The sequence below is a fragment of the Euprymna scolopes genome, chromosome 26 (genome assembly GCF_053919585.1).
Source record: "Euprymna scolopes isolate OS-2025 chromosome 26, ASM5391958v1, whole genome shotgun sequence".
Taxonomy (NCBI): domain Eukaryota; kingdom Metazoa; phylum Mollusca; class Cephalopoda; order Sepiida; family Sepiolidae; genus Euprymna; species Euprymna scolopes.
Window position 1 is genome coordinate 60,065,434 of NC_136507.1, and position 24,593 is coordinate 60,090,026.

General features: G+C 32.5%; 1 protein-coding gene across 2 annotated transcripts in view; it reads left to right on the top strand.

Annotated features, from left to right (window-relative positions):
• LOC145248101 (protocadherin gamma-A11-like) overlaps nt 1-24,593 on the top strand; it is a 131,357-nt gene that overhangs the window by 48,375 nt on the left and 58,389 nt on the right. The window contains exons 2-3 of one of the 2 annotated variants that reach the window (XM_080109890.1): nt 3,926-3,987; nt 19,759-19,839. In XM_080109890.1, coding sequence (XP_079966016.1) covers nt 19,773-19,839 — 67 coding nt within the window. In that variant the 5' untranslated portion in view covers nt 3,926-3,987; nt 19,759-19,772. The remainder of the gene's footprint in view (nt 1-3,925; nt 3,988-19,758; nt 19,840-24,593) is intronic. The other variant, XM_080109891.1, reaches the window with a different exon arrangement.

A 24,593-nucleotide genomic window follows, 5' to 3' on the forward strand; every position in this document is an offset into this window, starting at 1 on the left:
TTTCAAATATTTCAAATCGAACCGTGACAGACCAATGAAAATGTTATTCGAAACCAAAACATGACAGATTAACAAAAATCTTATTTCAAATCAAAACATGTTAGATAAACCAAAAATATTATTTCAAACCAATACATGACGAACAAATGCATATATTATTTAAAACCAAGGCGTGGCACACTAAATAAAATGTTATTTCAAATCAAAGCGTGACAGACTAATGAAAACGTTATTTTATTTTTAATCGTGACAAACTATCGAAATGTTATTTCAAATCAAAGCATGAACGATTAACGAAAATATTATTTAAAACCAAGGCCTGACAGAACAAAGAAAACATTATTTCAAATCAAAGCCTGAGCGACTAACGAAACCAAATATTATTTCAAGTCAAAGCGTAACAGGTTAACGAAAATTTTATTTGCAAATCGAAGCCTGACAAAATAACGGAAATCTTATTTTAAACCGAAGCATGGCAGACTACGGAAAATATTATTTCAAACAAAAACGTTACAGACTAACAAAACGTAATTTCAAATCGAATCGTGACTGACACACGAAAATACTATTTACAAACCAAAGCGTGACAGATGAACGAAAATATTTAAAACAAACGCCTGACAGACCAAAGAAAATGTCATTACAAACCAAAGCCTGAGCGGCCTACGAACTTTTATTTTATACCAAAGCGTGAAAGTCTAAGGAAAATGTTATTTTAAATCAAAGCGTGACGGATTAACGCAAATATTCCACATAAAAGAGTGATAGAATAACGAAAATGTTATTTCCAATAGAAGTGTGATATATTAACGAAAATTTTTATTTCAATCTGACGCATGGCAGACTAACGAAAACATTATTTCAAACCAAGACGTGACAGACTAGCAAAAATGTTATTTTAAGAGGAAGCGTAACATGCCGACTGACAGACTAAAACCACTTATAGAGATGCACGGGCGTATCTAGAAAAAAAAAAAAAAAAAAAAAGGATAAATAAATAATCAACTAAAATGAAAATGAAAAATCCTGTTGAGCTTTTGACACAACAACCTCTGAAAAACGTAAATGAGAAAATACTGTAAATAAACGACGAACGTTAATGGAGATTTCCAAATCGTCAATTAAACATGGGCGGTGCCAAGGGAGGTAAACAGGTGTCAAATAATTAAATTCTCACCTTTCTCTTTTTTTATTGGCGACTGCACAGTAGAAAGTCAACCCTGATAACCCTAAACAGTTGAGTTGGTGTCTTTTTCTCACATTCTCTTGTTAGATGCCATACCCAGCACTATAGTACGTCCGTCTGTCTGTCACGGTGAGATGAGGAATATCATTTTATATGTGTTCACGTGCAGATTAAATGGACGCCTTTAGTAAAGAAAGCCCCGTCACTAATGAAATAATGATTTGTGTAAAAGTATCGTTGGTGCTTATGCGCAGTACGCTCACAAACCGTTGAACAACTTTTGTGAGTATTGTTTAGACATGTCAGTGTAGAGAAAATTGTAGTGAGTGTGAAAATGACTTACCCCAGAAACGCCTGAAATGCGATGGGATGCGATGCGCAGTTGATTTTATCCTCAACAGTCACGCGAACTAACACGAATTTTTGTCGTTCTTATACAAATTAGATAGGCTTCAATAAAGGAAGCCGTGCATATACCCTTTGTTAAAAAGGCGACTAAGAAGAAAACTGCAGTTATTCATTGCTGACGAAAACTATAGTCGGATTAAGATAAAAGTTAAATTACGATTAGGCTTAGGTAAGATCAGGGTTAACGTTATAAAAAATAATAATATATTATGTAATACCTGGTCTGGTATTCGATTTGAGTGGTCACTCAAAGAGAAAGTTTCTAACATCAAATTCCACATGGGTTCCCCGAGCAGCATGTATATCCCGATTAAAGGAGATGACATATAGCATCTAGTATTTTCAAATTTTCACCCAGTGAAAACATTTGTTTTTCTAACAAAATAATCGATATCCCTGATTAAAAAAAAGAAAAGCAAAATTATGCGATCTTAATGAAATTTTCAGTATTGGTTAATAATTAAACGATTGTTTATATAACGTATTTATTTTATTAAAATGTTATTGAAATTACTTTGCCCTTCCCCCATTCATTTCAAGGACGAACCACGTTTTATTATACTCAAAATCAAAACTCACTAATCATCTTTACAAAGAGATAACACTCCCAAGATCTGAAAGAAAAAAATAATTAAGTTTTGTGACCTGGAAGTGTCGGCAATAAATAAGACAACGCGGCGGTATATTTATAAGGGTATTTATTTACAGAAATACAGAATAGTATGTTAGCAGAACGGCAGGGATTTTTATCCTTGGCCTCCCCTACAAATCAACAGAGATTAGACCATTCCTGTAATGGTCCGATCCCTGTTGATTGTGGTGTAGTTCTGATTCTGTGCAGTTCTAGGAGGTCCACCCTTCCTAGCTTTGCCTTCTATCTTTAAGAAGGGGTTAGTTTATTACTAATCGCATGAGGTGCCCTACCGGGAATGCCGACGTGGCTATACAGGCATCTTTTACAAAGTCAAAGGGCTCCTCCTCTAGAGCACTGACTGTTTCAATCCCACTTTTCGACCTTTCTGCCACAGTTCTTGCGGTGGAAAATGCTTAAATACCCAGAATAGTATGTTAGAGAAAGACTGCGCCGAGAATTCATCGTAATCTCCTCTATGCACAGTGTCTGGAAGAGTCCATATAGTAAGAAAATAAGGCAGATCACCGTCAGAACATATTCCCTTCTTTTAGCTTTGCTTTGTATGACGTCAATATTTTTTCTTTTACGGGTTATTTTAATGAAGTTCGTAATATCAGTTTGTTTTAGAACCTGTTTGCGGAATTGATATCTAAAATATGTCGCAATATTCATCAGTTCGTCCTTGGAGTATTATTTTTGACGACATCTGAATATCGTTTCCTCATTTGTGTGTAAATTTGAATCCCTTTACCATGTAAATCCTGCTTCCACTATCATTGTTTCCCAGAAGGATGTATTGTTTTTTTATTATTTGAAAGAAGACCTTTTTCCAATTTTGAAGCGTTACTTCATGTCTTTTTTACATGTCCGGATCCATATGGTTGGCAATAGTCTATGAAACACCATTTTAGTCTTTCTCGCAAACATTACTTCTGCTGGCTTTGTGAAAGATGAAACATTATTATATGAAATCATTCTATATACCTACAAAAATTCTTGAATAGCTTTCTAATAGATGTACCTTTTGTTCTTTTGAACGCATTCACAAATCGTTCCACTTGACCATTGCTTCACGCATGGCACGGTGAGATCATGATATGCTCTATTTACTCGACGTAAACTGCATTTTCCCTTCGTTTGTTTATTATTGACAAATCTGCAAGGATCCGTTGTGTAACGGATAAAGTAATAGATTAAAATTCAGTTGTAAATGACAGTATATTTGAGTTTGATAATTCAATCTTTAGTACGGACGATACTCAGAATGCAATTGCGAATCACTTAAAACTTGTATATAGCTGACGAAACGAAAAGATGCTACCTCCGTGGATTAAAAAAAGAGTTACGCCCAGAATTCAATGTACAGTTCAGCGGAAGGATTCCCAAGTTTGACAAGGGGCACTTGAAGGCCAGAAGTTACGGCCGATACGTTCTAACAATAATATACAAGATGAAAATAGTAGTCCAAATAAACCAAATAATTCAAATTATCAATTCTCATTTAAAAAACTTCAGAAGCATAAAAAATAAATAGCTTTCATTTTCGTCGTCCACCCGCCTCTAATTTAATATTGAATGCAGGGTTCCAACATTTAAAAACAGATTCAAAAATAGCTTAGAAGTTCCCACGGATCTTCTCTCATAAGCTAGACGCCCAAGCGACACGCAATAAATCAATCCCTCTTCCACTTTCACAGGTGCTGCCTGCGACGAACGCCCCCTGGAGCTGTGACTGGGAACGATTACCTCAATTACAAAGGTCGGTATTACTCTGACACGGACTGTATACGCATCAGAAGCGTTACGCGTACAGTTTTTGGTTGCGTAATTTAAGAATAGGCGAATTGACGGAAATATATCTAGTGTAAAGTGCACCCGCAGGCAGGGGGTCGTTTTAAAATATTGCTTGCTATATAAAATCAGAAAGTTCTTATTATTTGCATTATTCATCTTGAGTGTGATTTCCACAACGTTTCGGTGTAACCTCCGATTTTGGTCAGGTGTACCTTGTCGAAATCTAGAATCTTTTCACGAGTGTAGCATGCTCTCGTTCCGTCAGCCATGATTAGATAGAAATCCTTAGTAATTCGAAACTGTATTTTTAGTGTCGCCCGCACTGAGGATTGAACCTCCAACTTCCAAAACAATGTAACTTAAAACTGAATTTAACCAAGTACTTTATCTCCTAAGCCAGGGTTAATTCTAGTATGGATTTTGGGAGTTTTAAACCGATTTTGTTTCCAGTTTATATATATATATATATATATATGTGCTTTTTATTTATTATTACCGTTTTATCTGTTTGGTTACATATGTTTCGGATGTTGGATCATGTTTCGATCCAACAGCCTCGTCAGACCTTACAAAAATGGTTAGTATTAGGAGGAAGTGTTTTAGAAGAAATTCGAAAAAAAAGGAAAGGGGGGTAGGAGATAATAAGGGGGAGAGAGACGGGTATTGACAATATTTCAGTTTTGAAGGTTAAAATACATTAGATTGTATTGTGTGTGTGGGGGTAGCAGATTCGGGTAGGCGTTGGTGGAGATGTATGGATATAGGGAGGGGGAGAGGATTGTAAAGAAAAAAGAGAGGGAGTAAGGAGAGAAGAGGGGAAAAGTTTCAATTTTTAGGTTTTAAATTTTGACTGCTTTTTGCTTGTTCAGCAAGGTATATTAAGTAGATGAGAGAGAGAGAAAGAGGAATAGAGAGGGAAAGAGAGAGAGAGAGAGCAAGAGAGGGGGAGGGAAAGGGTTAGTGTAGATGTCATGTGTTTGACAAGTACAGGGTTCCATTTAAAATTTTCGTAGCGCTATAAGTCGACTTGTTCATTTCAATTTACAATAGGTTATTTTTTTAGGCAGTTAAGAATGAATACATACGCTAACATACATATACACACATATGTATATCTCTACACATCCATATACAAACACATACACACACACATATATAAACAATGTATATGCAGACATACATGGATTTATATGTAGACATACACACACTTACACACAACATATATATATGCATACACACAACATATATATATATATATATATATATATATATATATATATATATATATATATATACTGCATAAGCAAAATCAAGACTTCAAAAAAGGTGGTGATAGCAACAAAAAGTGTATTTCATTTTACGTTACAATTGTTTCCATGCCAGATCGATAATTTCAAACATTATGGCGTTTGAAAATTTTCACAAAAACCAGCATTTCTTCAGACAGTATGAATAAAAACACTCTTGACAATTGAACATTGTTTAAAGGAAAAGAAGAAAGAAAAATTCCCTTAACGGAAAAATAAGCATGTGAAAAACATACACTCTGGAGGTAACCTCTGTGAAAAGCCCATTTAAATGTTAATATATCACCTAATTTTCGTATCCTTATTTAAAAACAAAGTCATAAGAAGTTTCCACAAAAAACCCTTAGTCATTTAAAAAAAATTTTTTTTTAATATAGCCCATTCGTTGAATTCCTAAATTAGATTTTTCTATTTCTTCATTTCACATAATTAATTTTAAAAAGAATTTTTTTTATTTCTATATTTATAATATGGCCATAACAACCTTCCATTAACGTTAATTTTAGTTTCGTATTTGCTTATTAGTGGCAAGTAATGTTTTACAGATTATCGATTGTTTTAATACTTAAATTTAAGACCAATTTAGGTTTAATATTTAATTGAATATGATAATAAATAAAAAGACTGCATTATATATATATATATATATATATATATATATATATATATATATATATATATATATATTAATCCTCATACAACATTCCGAGTAAAGGATTCTAATCTATTTATCATTATTTAATATTTTAAAATTCACTATCATTCTAATTAAATATTTTTCCATATCGTTACTAAAAACAATTGTGAACGGAGATAATCCAATTTTGTTGTTAATTGCTAATAGTTAATTCTGTTGGAAAAAGAGGTCACTATTAGTTCCATAACAGCTAAAGGGAGATAATTACGGCCGTTTGATGTTTTCGGTCTGGTGATTACTGGAAAGCGTCTATGATTTAATAATTAATTTAATTAAACCGATCCAGAAATTGCCACGATAGCTTATTTAACGAATTAAAAATATAAATTATATTTTTAATCTTCAAAACTGTTTTTTTTTTTACTCATGGGTTTAACCTGTATCTGTTATTTATCCAATAACAACTTGGGTTGCCCATGTCTTCAAAGCCTGAATTACAATTCGTGTGTTGTATTCTTAGGTATCTAAACAAAATAGTATATATCCTCTAAATATTATTCTGACAGCAAAACCATCCAATAGCTTCAAATGTGTTTCGCACCGATGAGAAGATGTCTACTCCTGCATTTATGGGTAAAAACATTTAGAACAAAAAGTGAAGTAAGTAAATAAATAAACCAGCATGGATTCTACAAACTTAAGATGTCAGAAGCCAAAATCAATTGAATTAATTTCCAATCCCCAAATTGCTAATTTAATTTTTAATGATAACTAGTTTATTGTTAATTTTTTTTTTATTGATTTGAAGAGGGTATCACTTATTCCACCATCAATACTGCTACAACTGAATACAAAAATGCTCACCGTTATGGAAAAAAATTCCATTCTTGGATGAGCTTTATACTTTATTTATATTTCTTACCCGGTTTAGAATAATAGAAATAATATTTGCATGTTATATTTGGATCTATCATTTAGATTATAACATTCTTAGCGATTTAACTCTACATTAAAATTTAATCCTAGCATACGATGATCCTTATTGCTGTAAAAAGTTATACTTCAGTTACATTTAAGGCATGAAAGCAGAAATCACGGTTCGGGTGTTGCATTCTTAGGTATCTAAACAAAATAGTATATATCCTCTAAATATTATTCTGACAGAAAAAAAACAACCAAATGGCTACAAATGTGTTTCACTCTGATGAGAAGGTGTCTACCCCTGCATTTATGGGTAAAAACCTTTAGATCAGAGGGTAAAGTAAATAAATAAATAAACCAGCATGGATTCTGCAAACTTTATATGTCAGGTGACAAAAAACAATTAAATTAATTTCTCGTCCACAAATTGCTAATTCAATTTTTTAATAATAATTGCTAGTTTATTGTTAAGTTGTTTTATTGATTTGAAGAGGGTATCACTTATTTCACCATCAATACTGCTACAACTAAACACAAAAATGCTCACCGTTATGGGAAAAAGATTTCCATTCTTGGATGAGCTTTATATTTTATTTTTATTTTTATAGAATAATAGAACCTATATTTGCTTATTAGATTAGTTTAGAATGATAGAACCTATATTTGCTTATTAGATTTGGATCCTTCATTTAGATTGCATCATTCCCAGCTATTTAACCCTACATTAGAATTTAATCCTTGCATCCGAGGATCCTTATTGTTGTAAATGTTATACCTCAGTTGTATTTAAGGAGTGATAGCAGAAACCTATTCCTGTGAAAACATCCCCGTATGGCATCTAGCCTTTTATTCCAAATTTCTTCTTTAGAATTCAATATGTAAAAGGCTTCCAATAAACATAGATTGCACCTTTTTGATTTCTCAGGGCTATATTCCTCCCCCTATCCACTACTGACCATTTTAATTCAAAATCTTCATTATTTCTATTAAGTTCCCTAACCCAATCACCTAATGCAGTTGTATTCCTCTTTTTGTTTTTAATACCGATTCTTGTACCCTCCACCCTTGCTATCGTTAACGCTATCTCTATTAGTTTCCATTAGTTTTACATAGACCTAGGGCAAGCTTTTTAATCGTCTTTTGCTGAAAATTTGGCTTCCAAAGGACCAAAGTTCAAAAGATTTTACCTTTGGGGTTTCTAGCAAACTATTCAGCCAATTTTGGGTCTAAAAATTTGAAATTTTACATAAAGGGTATTCAGACATGCAGCAAGCTTTTTAATCAGTTTTGGGGCGAAAATTTGGCTGGCAAAGTTTACAGAGTTGACTTTTGCAGACTCAACCAAACTCCTCCACCAATTTTGGGTCGAAACACTAGAAATTTTAGATGTAAAATACTTGAACATGGGTCAAACATTTTTATTTAATTTGAGCCCAAACCAAGAAATGTTAAGGGGTCAAAATTGGGGTCAAAGTTTCGACCTCTGCGATCTCTACCAACTTTTCTCTATAATATTCAAGGAAGCCTATTAGATAGAAAGGCGTTATCGTACATATACACACTTTTTAATATATACATATGCACATAAAGTTATGAACAGTACATAGGGCCCGAGCAAAGCCGGACTGAACTGCTAGTATATATATATATATATATATATATATATATATATATATATATATATATATATATATATATGACAATTAAAGTCCCCCCCTCTTTGGGTTGAGCACTTTGTAAATATATTTTCACCCGACGCGTATTTAAAGCGATTAAGCGAAGCCCACTATTAATTTGTTTGTAAACAAGCTGATGGTTCGAGCACTGTGCGACGGGAAGGTGTGAATTTAATACACACTCTATGAGAAATATTTACGGCACTGATTCGTAGCCGAATGGTGAGAGCCGCCGCCTGTCAATGCGACGGTTGTAGGTTCAATCCACGGCTGGGGAAAGGTGATACAACGAAACAGTACTGTATGTGGATGACAAATATATAAATATATATATATATATATATATATATATATATATATATATATATAATAATTCGACAGTACTGTATGTGGATGACAAATATATATATATATATATATTAATTCGACTGAAACCTTGTTAAAATAACGCTGAAGATAAGAAAAGTAATCCGATGAATACAAATAATGGGAATAAGCAATTCTTTTCTAAAAAATTCTAAATGTCAAGTCAGAAAGGATTTCATATTTTTTTATGCTCACAAATTTTATTAGTAGAGGAATGTCTTATTAATATTACGTTACTCAGATTTCCCCAAGTTTGCTTATAAAAAAAAAACAACCTCCACATAAGGAGAAATTTATATTTATTCATAAATATATACCCGTTCGACAAATAATGGAACGGAGACCACAAATCTACTAGTCGGTTTCGAAAGTTTTTGCCGATTTCAAATTTCATCTTGAACATGAAAAAATACATAATGAATTGATAGAGATAGAGGTATTGGAATCGGAAAACTTTAAGTGTATTCTCCGATGCCAAAAACGATTCTTTGAAATCCTTTTTTTGTTTGTTTGTTTAATTGAGTCAACTACGATAACCATTACGCCAGCTTGCTACGATCGTTAAAAGGCGTTTCCAAACGTATTTATTCTAAATATAAGGAAGCAGTCATGTGAGCGATTCTCACATGCGCAGTTGACAAACATATAAAAATTCGATGACCCCCCCCAAAGTATTTTTTTTAAATCCTAACCCCTTAGCAAGCAACCCCTTTTTCTGGATGAAAACCGATTCAAAAATTTTCCACATGTCCGAGTATCCTATATACCAAATTTCAAGTCTGTAGATAAAAAATTCCTTGAGTATATTGGTTGAGAGTTGTTCTCACACATATTCTCACTTTCATATATATATATATATATATATATATATATATATATATATATATATATATATATATATATATATATATATATATATATACAAACATGCATAAATAAAGGAATACAATTTTATGATAATTGGAAAAAAACAAATAGGGAAAACAGGGAAAATTAAAACAAAAATAAATAATTAATAAATAAAAAATAAAAATACGAAAGGACGGGTTAAAACGGAAAACTATTTTTACATAACACCAAAAGATGGAGGAAGTAAGGAAGCATGGCTATGGAAATCTTTTTACCCGAATACGATGTCAAGCATGTTAAAAATATACCATTTGTTGTAAAAATCTAATGGATAAACATCTGAAGAAGTTGGCGAGGACAGGATATTTTTACGGAAATATAAATCGTAAAATTGACAATTCATTAATGAAACGGCTGTAATGGAAAAATCCAGGAAATAAACGAAGGTTATAAAAAAGAAAACGCGAGTCTTTGAATTTTCAACAAAATTTTGCACTATATATATATATATATATATATATAAATATATATATATATAAGAAAGAGAGAAGAGAGAGAGATTCAGATTATGTGACTAAGCAGATTTATCATATGGTCTTGCTACATTGTTTAAGTTAACTTGTGTCGAACCTCAACAATCTTATCAACCAATTATATGATATCTAAATATGTCAGCTTATCATTTCGTTGATGACAATATTTTGAGTGTTTCTTCCTGCGACTTCATTGGTCAGTTATTATTATTTCCTTGTGCGAGGTGAGCCAATAAAAGTGTGTTTGGATGACCATTGGAGAAGTCTAGGCGCTGTATGTACCGCGCCGAGTCGTGGAAATTTTCCGGTTGGTATCTGGGGCGCGTTAATTGCAACCCCCCGTCTTCGTTCAAACATATTAAATTTAATGTTTATAAATATAGAAGCTGGCCACCCGGTATTGTGCGATCATAAGATACGCTTAAATATGATATTTTAATTCATGCAGGTTACGTATTTATTATCATCGAGACAATAGTTTATCAATTATGACGAGTGCCATAAGTTAGAATCGAAACCACAACTCTCCACCCAATTCCTTAGTCTCCGAGCCACGCATATATATATATATATATATATATATATATATATATATATATATATATATATATATATATATATATATATATATATATATATATATATATATATTAGTGGCCTGGCGCAACCATTGCCAGATATTTACACGCCCAGCTGTCCCCACCGGACAGGAGATATCCTTTGCCTTTCGAAAATGAACTGGCAATTCCACAGGTGAGACGACCAAACAAAAAAAAAACAAAAAACAAACAAACAAAAAACACTAGCAAATTAATCCTAAATGCAGGTCACTATATATACTAATATAAGCAATTTTTTTAGAGTTACGGAACTTAGCATCTTTAATTGAAAGTAGCTTAGAAAAACGTAATTTATCGAAAGGCGATAACGTTTTCCACGCGGAAGACCGGATCAAGTGATGTTTATTCCGTAGGCTCAAAAGCAAATCGGAGTAAGAGGTAACTTCGTCTTTAAGAAAGGTTCCAAGAATTGCTACATTTAATCTTAGAAATGCGTCTGGAGAACCCAGGGCAACGTAATTGGATATGCAACTTCGAAGGAACTTGATTTTACATTTGAGGGTAGTGATCTTGTTCCTCAGGCTAATTATGTGATTTAATGAATGTATGAAATTTTTGCTATAATGGTTCAATAAATTATTCGAATAGCAAAATTTTAAAATACTCCATTTAGATCAATCTTGCCGATGGTAGGCTCGGCCCAACACAATTTGGCCAAATGGTTGGTTGAAATTCTTGAACCAGTCTGTTCTTTCTATTCACCTTATTGCACTCCTGAGTCATTTTGCTTCGGCAATGAAGGAGTTGCCTCTTACTAGTAATTTTTGTTACCTAGTCTCTTTTGACATTAATAATTTATTTACAAATGCCCCTCTTGACGAGGTCATTAATATTGTGCTGATTTTTTATATGGGGGCCCTGGCCCCCTCCCCTCGTTTCCTGAGGCGGTATTTGTCGAACATAGAATTGGCTATTAAGTCCGTTGCCCTCAGTTTCAACAACGTTATGTATCGCCAGGTTGACAGTATATCGATGGGCTCCACCACCCCCTGAGACCAACTCTAGCCAATATTTTTGTCGGTTTCTTGGAACAGTTGCTGTTCAATAAGTGCCCAAGACCGATCTTTTACATGCGTTACGTTGACGACATTTTTTCTTGTTTCGTTTTTCTTTCTTTAAATTATTAAATGATTTGCACCTTTCTATCTCATTTAAGACGGAGGTAGAAAAACACACGCCCTTCCTTTCTTGGATGTTTTAGTTTCGAAATGTGGGTCTTCCTTTGTCACGTCCGTTTATAGAAAGCCTACTTTTGCCGGTCTGTACCTGAATTGGGATTCTTTCGCACCAACAACTAGGAAGCTTAATATTATTAGAAATTTAACCCATAGGGCACCTGCCACTTGCTTCCCTTCTTGTATCGATTCAGAAATCGATAATATTAAACGAATTTTCATTATGAATGGATATTTGCCTCCACCAGTTAACAAAATTGTAAACAAGAAAATAGAATCCTTTCTGAGCAACCCAAATATGGTCCATCTAATTTCTAGTATATCACAAGTTACCTTGGATTGGACCCGAAGGCCAACATATTGCAGACAAGATTTTCTCTCTTGTCACTTCGAATTTTTATGGTTTAACCCTCCGAATTGCTTTCTTTACAAAGTGCACTTTTCCCTCTTTTCGTGAGGACGTCTTGCCTATCTTGTAGTCAAGTAATATTGTTTATAAATTTCAATGTCCGTGTAGTGCCGACTACATAGGCTAGACAACCGAGCGTCTTCAAGTTAGAATCGCCCAGCATATATTATATTATATACAAGCGGGAGGAGGGGTACCCGGCGTTGCCCGGGTGTTTGGAGGTGTGTGTGTGTGTGTGTGTGTGTGTAAAAAAGAGGTGTAAGAGAGAAAAACGTTTTGGTCGGAAGGTAGGATTGAACACCGAAACCTTGACGCGAAGTTGGAAACGAATATGAAGGTTTATGAAGTGAAATGAACAGGTGCGAGGAAGTGGCGTGGTGTCTGACCTAGTTTTGCGCTGCAAGCCAAATCATTCGCTTTCGCTTTTCGAAAACGCGGCGACACACACACACACACACACACACACACACACACACACACACACACACACACACACACACACACACACACACACACACACACACACACACACACATTATTGTGGATGTTTCCACTACCCCCATTCTGGCGAAGAAATGAAACTGTATTTATTTGCTCCTTCCCCTGGCAAACGAAAGGACCCAAATATGTTTAATAACGGGGGGAAAATGTAAGAAAGGGTGTTTAAAAATCATTTGTAGGTGTTTATTACCTAAAAAAAGTTAAAAAAAAAAAAGGAAAATGAAGGTAGTCCTGCATAAATTGACCCGAATTCTCGTGAATTCCCGTCAAGCATGGATCAGGCGGGATCGGCAATCATCGGTGTCAGCCGTAGACTACTGCAAACGAACAAACAAACAAACAAACAAAAAAGCAAGCAAGGAAGCAAACAAACGAACATACAAACAAAACAAATTGTAAAAATACAAGTGCAAATAATAAAAAAAAGACCCCTCCCCCAAAAACAACTTACTGTGTAAAATGTAAATATGTTTATTTCATTTTAGTATTTCTTTTTGTTTTTTTTTATCGTTGGTTAATTTTCTGCAATATAATATTCTTAACCATATAATTGTTAGGTATAAGTACAACGGTTTGTTATTTGTTTTGTTTTGTGTTACTTTTTGTATTGTTTTCTTTGTTGTCGCTTTTTCCAATAGGAATGTCGTCTGCTTCCATTTAGCTAGCGTGTTTGTAATTGTGCTAATGAAATTCTTAGAAATTCAATGTAAAGAAATAAATAATGAATAAGTAACTAATCCTAAAATAAGAAGTCAGCCCCCTCTTAGTGTCACCTTAAAAATCACTGTAAAGATAACAAAAGAAAAATGCAGTAAATAAAATATAAAGTCGAGTAATCGTTTCAACATTTGGAGGACGCTGGCGGCTGACTGTTAGAGTTTGTTGTAAAACCTGGAATCGAAGGTTAGTTCGTTTCGTGTTTTTTGGTTATTTTAATAAACGCGATTTTCTCTGTGTAAACTGTAGCTGTATTGCGGGGAAGCACGGATTTCTGTAAGAGAGCGTTTTCATAGTATGCTATGAAATGAAGCAACGTAAGATTAAACGCAGGATAAGAATTAATGTATCTGAGAATATTGGTTAAGATGTAATCCGTAGTGCGGGAAAGATGTAAAAAAAATGGGGGGGGGGGAGAAAAAGATGGCCTAAATAACGGTTCAAATCGGTAAGGAAAAAGAAAGAAAAACAAAAGCAAAAAAGGAAAAGATGACCTAAGTAACCATTCGATTCACAAAGAAAAATTTTTTTTTAAAAATTAAAATAACGGCATAAGTAACCCTTAGAATAGCTGTAATGTAAAGTTGAGCTTAACTCGACGGTAAGATACCAATCCATTTGTTTTAAGCAACTACGAACTCAAACCAGTGTTTCCTCGTAATGTCCTCTGTGGACGTACCCGCAACGGTGTTAAGTGGTCGCGGGGTGAGGATGAATGTAATAGAGAGAAAAGATTCTACCACTTCCATTGTAACCGATTTTGGCCGTGAACTCTCAGCAAAAAAAAAAAAAAAATATATATATATAGGGATCTAAGATTATCGAAGAAGTGGATAGGTAATAGGCTATAACACACCAGAGATATTGTGCTGCAGTCCGTGCATATTACATTCGCATGAAATGTCTTGCTTTTTAATCCTATTAAGGTAAAACTCAGAGGGAAAAATAAGTTCATTTTATTTATATAGATAGATAGAAGATATAACTACTTCATTTGCTCACATAAAATTAATATACGAAAGTATAAATTTATGCGTAAACTTTAAGTATTTACTTCAAAAGTGCTCAATATGTAGGTAGAGCTAGTTAGTAAGTTATAAAATATATATGGCGATTAAGCTGCACTGAATATTCCGCGTTTCATCCACTCTAGGAGCCTTCATGCTTATGCGCGAATTTTGTGGTTGTCTGTCGTTTTTATATACGCACCTTCTATATAGAAGATAGATAGAGAGGAGAAGAGAAGAAGATTATATATATATATTATATATATTATTTATATCAGTTTATATATATATTATATTATATATATATATATATATATATATATATATTATCTATATTATATATATGTGTTAAATCTTCCCTCTTTTGTTTTAATACATAAAGTAAATTTCACAGTGTATAAGTATTATTTGATACTGGGAATATTCATAATAGTATCGTATTTCCAAAAGAGGGGATATATACCACATGGGAAATATTTAGAATCAAGTCATTCTTTGCTGTTATTTTAGATCATTTGAAACCAGAGTAGCGACTTTTAGTTTCCCCTCCATTAATGCCAAAGGTTCCGGTGAAATATATATCTATACTCATATGAATTTAGTTTTTTTTTGTGTGTATTGATATTCATATTAAAAACCCCTTTTTATCTTTATTTTAAAAGAAAATACAACTTTGTTATATATGGGTGGTGAAATTGCATTTATATTCAAAAGATCTTGCTAATTTGCATATTCTTTTAAATCTTCAGTTTAATTAATTCTATATTAGTTTTGTTCGGTTTTCTTGTGGGATGCTAATCTTAATTTAAGTATTTCGTGTAATTATATTCATGCAGATATTCTACACGATTTATACTTGCGTAATATTTGCGTGAAATTATAGTAAACACAAACCTCTTTTTATATATATTTATGTATGCATATATATTTGTATGCGTATATATATATTTATATATATATAATATAAAGCTGAATGTTTGTGTGTGTGTGTATGTATGTGTGTGTGTGTGTGTGTGTCTGGTCACGAATAGGCTCCTATATGGTTGACTATTTAAAAAAAAACTGATTACATATAATGATAGAAAATGTATCGAGACACAGGAATGGGTATGTTTGATCTGGCAGAACGGTGGTTCATTAAAATTGTGGGGTTTACGTTCGCGCCTGGTCAAAAAAGTATGGAAATAAAAAATTAAAAAATTAAAAAAAAAAAACGTTTACAAGTCTTTTTGATATAGATGTACATAAGAATACTTTGATAAGTATGTTTTAACTTAAATAGGGATGGTATAATAAAATTGTGGGGTCTGCGTTCGCGCCTGGCCTCCATAGAATGGAAATAGGCACAAACTTTAATAAAGACTTTTTATATCTATCTGCGTAAATATACTTTGATAATTATGTTTCAGTTTGAAGAGATACGGTATAATAAAATTAAGGGGTGTTCGTTCGCACCTGACCTCCATAGAATGGAAATATGTCACAAAGTTTAACAAGGTTTTTTAATATAGATTCACAGAATATTGTGATAAGTGTTTCAGTGTGAACAGGTATAGTATAATAAATTATGGGGTTTATCTATTTTCTTTTTCTTTCATCATATTATGCTTTGGTTTTGATACCCCCAAATTCGAAGCTATCTCTTTACAACCCTTCCTTTTCATAACCTATCATACTTTCATAAATCAGAGTCAATTTTCTGTAGGCTGTTTTTGAACCCAATCAACGACGGGTACTTTTGCTAGTACATATATATATATATATATATATATATATATATATATATATATATATATATATATATATATATATATATATAAAATATTGCCTACCAATCTCCTGTCAGGTTGTGGTTTACAGACATGAAACTTAATATATAATGTATTTGAACCTATGCGAAACTTTATATTTGGGGTTTAGCCCGGAAAATCGGTGCAAAAGTGTAAAAGTTAAAAAAAAAAACAAAAAAAAAAAAACGGAATTTGCCAGCTGAACGTCGAACGACGGCATTACAAATATGCATGCGTAATGTAATAGCTATCGGTTTATGTTTTAATTTTTAGTCTTGCAACAAATATGTCTTCATAGCTCGAGCATTAACGTCAAAGGAAAAAGTAAATCGTAAGCTAAACGTTTTGGTTTCGATTCTCGGTGGTTGCGCACGAGTTATTTTTATTTTTTTATTTTTTTACTTTTTAAATCATTACTATATATTGGGTCCACTATAATATGATCATAAATACGAAATAGGCATTAATCAAAATATCACATTTAAGCGAATTTTACGACCGGGCAATGCCGAGCGGCCTGCTAGTATATATATACATCCACCTGTCATCTCTTTTTTTTTTTAAAGATAAGATTGCTCGATCGCCACAGACAAGATTCAAACGAGGAAGCCAAAAAGAACGACCGGACGACCGACAGAGTCTTGTAATTATATAGATAACTGGCGCAGTTCTAAACTCTAAAACATATAAAAATAAGTTTTATTTAAACATGAATCTATATTAAATTTAGTTTTTATGAATATATTATACCTTATGATTGCATCTTAAATTCAAATGCAATTTTAAAACTATGAATCAAATAAAATCACTTCTGCACGGCAATCCACGCGGACAACGCGTTTTTCATACACTGTGAGCTTTCGACAAGCTTCCTGTCATCTCTGAGGAAAATTGTAATAATATTAATATGAGGGAAGTTACATCGAATACGAAAAACATAAAAAATAAAGATCGTTTTACTAAAAAACAAAAAAACAAAACAAAAAAAATCTAAGTATGTGCCGAAATTATTATCATCACTTGCAATGAAGGTCACTTCGACGTATAAATACGTTATCAATATAAAGATAAAGTAAAGCAACAACAAATAAGAAGAGAAAGAGTTGGTGGATAGTGTGACACGATAGAGTGTCATGAGTACATGCAGCGAGATGCATACTGCAGTGGAGGGGGGTGTTGTCTTGACGAGATGAGGTAGGGGAATGCTGAGAAATGCAAAGACTTGGCTAGCGATAAGAGACCAACCGCCGAGCTGTCATTCTTGGTTTGTTACACACAATCCAGATGACGCATCGTCTCAAAAATGAGGTCAGAATTAAAATTATTTTCTTGAGATGTCAGAGATGCTTTGATTTAGGAAAAGCATTACCGGTAAAGACGTCACAGAACGTTGACTGAAGAAATCCAGAAAAACTGCCACAGATATCAATGTGAGCAAGCAACCTCCTCCCTTGAATGAATGAAGAAGAAATAACGGATGTTTTTACCCACCTTCCTCTATGAGGGAGACGAGAGGAAAGGAAAAAGGATTCTAAATAAATTCGAGTTGTAGCCAGCAAACTGAACAGCTGGGCTGGTCAAGCGCTCCCCCCCCCGACCTGGGAGCTCTTCATAGCCTGATTTTATGATGTTAACTAGACAGTGTTAACGGGGTTTGTGACTTTTACTTGGTCTGATCAGGCATCGTTCTCTGCTTGTAGTCAGTCACCTTAAATTAAACAGTGTCGGTTATGAACTGATGAAATTAATAAATAGTTTGTTATAAACCAGAGTTCTCTTTGTTTGTGGTGAGGACTCTTCATTTGCAGCAAGCTGATCGGACCCGCAGCGGGATTAATGAACCCGGACACCACACAGGACAGGAGACGATTGGATCAGGAAACGAAACGCCCCACCATTGGGAAACAACGTGTGAAGACAATGATAGGCAACCTTGTGACGGGACAACATGCGATCGGAAAAAGCAAAACACAAAAAATAAAGATTGTTTTACTAAAAAAAATGTGCCACAAAAGACTTAGTGGATAAAAACAAGCAATTTTATTATTATTTTGTCTGCTGCTAAGATTTTGCTCTCAGCCACAAAGTAAGTCCTTTGCGTGGTAACAATTACGAAATATAGAAAGAAAGAAGAAAAAAGACAGGTTGAGGATGCCTTTTTAGCTTACTGCTGTGATAAGAGATTTCAACCAACGTAGGGGGTTTTTTTTTTAGAAAAGTGGAAATACTTTAGCAATGTCGAAAAAGTTCGCTCCCTTTGTTTGCAATTTAAGCTTACGCCTTGTAATGTCGTATTTAAAAAAATAAAAGTCCTCTCGGGTAGATTAGTTGAAATATCTGCAGACAAAGATAACTTATTATCTGAAATAATGTTCCGAAAGAGTTCTTTTATAGCCAGGAATTTATTTCCTCGTTTTCCTTAAGAATTAACCTGAAAAAAAAAATACACATAATTCTTCGTATAATAACGTTCTCTCACGAGGCAAGAAATCCAATAAAATAACTTCCTTCTATTCTTTTCTTTTGACTTAGAAACACTGCAGCTTCAGACCTTAGAAGAAAATATCTAGTTTATAGACACTTCTCTTATATATGCAAATTCAATCTTTCCTGGTGAGAATATTTCCCATATGTGTCTTCTCTCATGCAAGTTGGTATTTTTCCGACATATTTAACTGCCAAGTCCGCGACAGATTTCTTGGATTTCCTTGAAGTAGATTTCTCTCATCGAGATATGAATTCGTCAGGTAACTTAGACGCAATCACTTTAACATTATAAACGTCACCAGATAACTTGGATGAGTTCACTTCAACATTTTAACGTCCTGTTTAGATGGAGAGAAGATAGCACATCAATAGATTTCAAATGTCAAATCCGAACTGCTAACCCCATCTTGAATTTTATCACAAAACGCGGAATGCGCAGAAATTAGTCACATGACCAACAGCATCAGCAGCAGTGAAGAGGAAAAAAGAAGAAGAAATATATCCCCCCAAATTTCTACATATGATCTAGATTTTCACACCTCCAATTATCGATAATGAACTATGCTAATTTCAGACTTCGTGATCGTTATTTATTTGATCACGTCTATGAGTGATTCGTATTGAGTTATGTCACGTGATCTTAACTATTCATATCCTTCTTTCCTGTTGAATATAAAAGTGAAAAATGATTCTAACTGTTCATTATGACGAGTTATTTTAATGTTTCACTTTCTTTTTCAGGGTGAACGTGGACCATGATGTCACAAGGGCCCCATTCGCTTCTCGTCTTTGTGTTGGGTATAATTGCCTGTAACGTTTCAGGTAAGGCAAAAAGTTCAAAAATGGTTGCCACATATTAATATGCCAACAGACACCAGCACACAGATACATACATGATGATTGCAACGCACTTATATGACCAAGCACTTGTTATGTTTTTTATACTGATACATACATACATACATACATACATACATACATACATACATACATACATACATACATACATACACATGTGCATTGGAACTGCCATTAAAGCATATACAGACGTTTAGACTATTGGGTCTACCTTGAAACAGCAGTAAATTAAAATAAGCCCCGTTTAATTGCTTATATATATATATATATATATATATATATATATATATATATATATATATATAAAGCTGAATGTGTGTGTGTGTGTGTGTGTGTGTGTGCGTGTGTGGTCACAAATAGGCTCCTATATGGTTGACTATTTTAAAAAACTGATTGCATATAATGATAGAAGTTGTATCGGACACATGAATGGGTATGTTTGATTTGGCAGAACGGTGGTTCATTAAAATTGTGGAGTCTTCGTACGCGCCTGATCCACAAAGTATGGAAATAAAAAAATTAAAAATTAAAAAAACACATTTATAAGTGTTTTTGATATATATGTACATAAGAATAATTTGATAAGTATGTTTTAACTTAAATAGGGATGGTATAATAAAATTGTGGGGTCTGCATTCGCGACTGGCCTCCATAGAATGGAAATAGGCACAAGCTTTCAATATATGGCAATTAAGCTTTCTAGCCTGAAAATTCCCTACGAAGATGAATCCCGGAAGATTTTGTGTAGCTTAATCGATATATATTTTCATAACTTACTATATACATATACTAGGGGGGGGTAAAATACGTTTAAATATGATATTTTAATCCGTCCAGATTTCGTATATATTATTATAGAGTCGTGATTTCAAAAGTAAAACGGGAAGTATTTAGGTGTCATCAGCTAGAATCGAAACCGAACCATTCAAAGCTGGTGACGTTATCACTGTATTAACGTGACACGCATCTAAACCAATTTAAAATTAAAAATTAAAATAATCTAAAGCGAATGTACAAAATGTTTAATGGTTTTTTAAAATTTTGACCCATTTTTGACCCCTTAAAAACAATTTTAACCGGCCACAGACCCATAAAAATGGTTCTTAAAAATCCAATCATTTGAGGCCCCTAGTGCCGCTCTGGGACTTTTAGTTTCGGAGGAGATAGACAGGCAGACATACAGACCGACAGACAGATAGACCGACAACATATAGCCGTTTGTATATTAAACTTTGTGGTAATTGAGCTACACAGAGGCTTTCGTGCTTCACTTCTGTATAAAATCGTCAGGCTAAAATACATAAAATTCATGTTACCGGGTATTTTTAATTATACACGGTGTTTAGTTTAAGTAGCTAACAAATCAGATTCATTATCATTCCCGCCTACGAGTTGATGTTTCAATCGTACAATGGCAGAATGTACGTCATTTCTATACAAATAAAGACAAAAGAAAAGGAAATAAAACTAGTCGAATCTTTATCTGAGTGAAACCTTACCATTATCATTATAATACATGTCAGAAAGCTTTATTTAAAAGGATATCGAGCCTTTTATTTCTAAAAGGCCAGTGTGTATACACTGATATATTAATTTGTAAACACATATATCCACATAAAATGTTATAAGGAGATATATTATTGCTAAATTCCCGATTCCGATACAATTACTGATTCCGATTCCGATTCTTTATAAATCTCTAAATATTTAACTAAAACTTGTCATTTTTCCCGACTACGGAAAAAATACATGTTAAATATACATATATATTCTCAAATGTAAAAAACACAATTGTGTGTGTGTGTGTGGGGGGGTGATCTATGGATTTTGAATTTTACTGGTAGTTTAAAGTCAATAAATATTGATTATTTTATTGATTATATATATTACTTTATTATTACTACCAACAATGGAAAATTTTGTTTTAAACAAAATCAAATATAAAAATATAATTGAAGGAATCATTTTTGGTATCGAGAAATAGACACAATTTTTTTCCGATTCTGATATGATTCCGATATTCCAAAAAGTACCAATTTTGTCGATTTACGATTCTGGTTACTCGTCCTAACAATAATATCTATATAAATAGAGACTAAAATTTGTAGGTGTAGATTAGAATTTGGAAATAAATCAATAAAATAAATAAATCAGAGATGAAAAAAGCTTATAAGAATGAGAAAATAGATTAAAAGATTAAAGGAATATAAGAATAGGAAATTGTTCAAGTGTCATTTAAAAAGAAGAAATACGAAAATGGTACACTTATTCAATTTCAAGGCAATCGCAAAATAAAGAAACAAAAAATAAAAAAATAACAAGAAAGAGTTGAGTTCAACTGCTTGATCCCTTAAAACATGGATTATGGGTATATTCATATATGTACAACAAATGTATTTTAGTGTTTTTTTTTACATGTAGGTCACCACTTATCAAGGCCTGAAGGCCACTCAGGGATAAGGGTTATTGCGTATACAGTAATCAATGAGATAGTATTATAGTAATCAATGATATTGGGGGTTTTGATAGAGTGTCTTACTTAAGGGGGCGGTTTGTCAGGAGTTTGTTTATGTTGGACTTGAAGACGTCCAAGTTGTAGTCATATACTGTGCAGCTATAGATAACATTTTTAATTTTACATAGCCAGAGAATTTTTTTAAAATATTAGATAAGAACTTCAAAGCCCCCCATAGATATAATAAAATTTTCAATAAGAACACGATTAAAGTCTCTTACTCTACTATGCCTAACCTTCATCAGAAAATAATTAGCTCTAATAATAAGAAAATTAATAAACTACAAAATACAACTATACAAAATACATCGGACTGTAACTGTAGAAGAAAAAATAAATGTCCCCTACAAGGCTCATGTAAAATTAAAAATGTTATCTATAGCTGCACAGTATCAAAAACTCCAAATCTACAAGAACATATTAACAGCCATAACTCAACTACCAGATTAAATAATAACACCAACTTAAATCAATCTACCGATCAATTACTAATCAACCCACCACATTATAATCCAACAATAGACCTAACGGAAAATAATCACAATAATCAAGAGGTAATATATATTGGTTCCACATCTGGCCCAATAAAACATAGAATTTCAACGCACAAACATTCTTTTAAAAATAACTCTCTATCAAACCAAACTACTCTATCCAACTATATTTGGCAACTAAAAAATAGCAATATTTCTTTCAACTTAAAATGGCAAATAATTGAGACTTGCAAATCACATAAACCAGGAGATAAATTTTGTGCACTATGTACAAAAGAAACCCTAAAAATTTTAAAATATGAAGATATAAAAAATACAACCAAACTAGTAAATTCAAGACACGAGCTTCTGACATGTAATCATAAACGTTGGTTTAAATTTAATAAATATAAACCACCTTAAAAATTACTCATTAGTAAAAATAGATTACAATTTTTTTTTAAAATAAATTAAGTTAGACCAATTACCTCCCTTAGACCCATAAATCAAATAATAAATAAAGTCAATAATACATGACAATTATCTCCCCTTAAAAGCTTGTAAAATAAATATTCTCTCTATATATATTAACTGTAGCGTCTTTAAATCAAAATACGCTAACGGAAACAATTTACTGCACGAGCGTCACCCTTTTAAAATTCATCATTCAATAAAATAAAAAGCTATAGCAAACATCTAAATGACTACTTTAAACACAGTTCCTGGTTTCAAAAAAAGAAAAACTAAAAGGTAACTATCTCTATATATTTTTAAATCAAATTTATTATGTAAATTCAAAAAAAATATATTTTTTCTAATCATTTCTATCTATAACCTATATTAATTTTCTTATAAATTTTAAATCCAAACCTTTTATTTCAATTTTTTCAGATTCATCTGCCTTACTTTTAATGCTAGGTCTATTTATGGTGTCTTTTAAATTCAATAAAAATCCTTCTAAATTTGCTGATGAGGAGACCGTGCTTACCAAAAAAACTATATATAATTGTTCTACATAACTTCATGTATACCACAAATAAAAAGCACGGATTTCCGAAACGATCGTACAGATAATTGACTTTGTTGTTGTTCCTTCTTATGAAACTGATTTTTAATTTAATTAAAATTTGATTTTTAAATTAAAAAATTTTTTTTTTTTTTTTTAATTTTTAAATTGAAAATCACTTTACTTAATATTGAATTAGCTCTAGGACATTTAACTATCGAGCTTATTATATATCTAAATTACAACGAGCATTTCTTGTATTTTAATTAAACTAGTAATTTCACTGTTACATTAAAATACACTTAGCTCTTTAGACTATTATTCTAATCTCCTTTAAATTATATATATATATATATATATATATATATATATATATATATATATATATATATATATATATATATATTAAATCCCCGAAACAATGTTTCATGGTACACAACTGATGATCCTTTAAATTGTCATTGGTGCTATAGTGAATTCGCGAAAGCAAGTTAATGCAGAGATTGCGGGTTATTAAATGACTTACTGACTAAATAGTTTTCTAACGAATGATAAAAAATTAAAATTAAATATGATTTTTGTATAGTTTTAAAGGTTAAAAACTTCCAACACTTTATATATATATATATATATATATATATATATATATATATATATATATATATTGGATGTAATCAATTGCCAAAAAAACAATAAGCACACAGCTGAAAGATAGAAAAAGGAG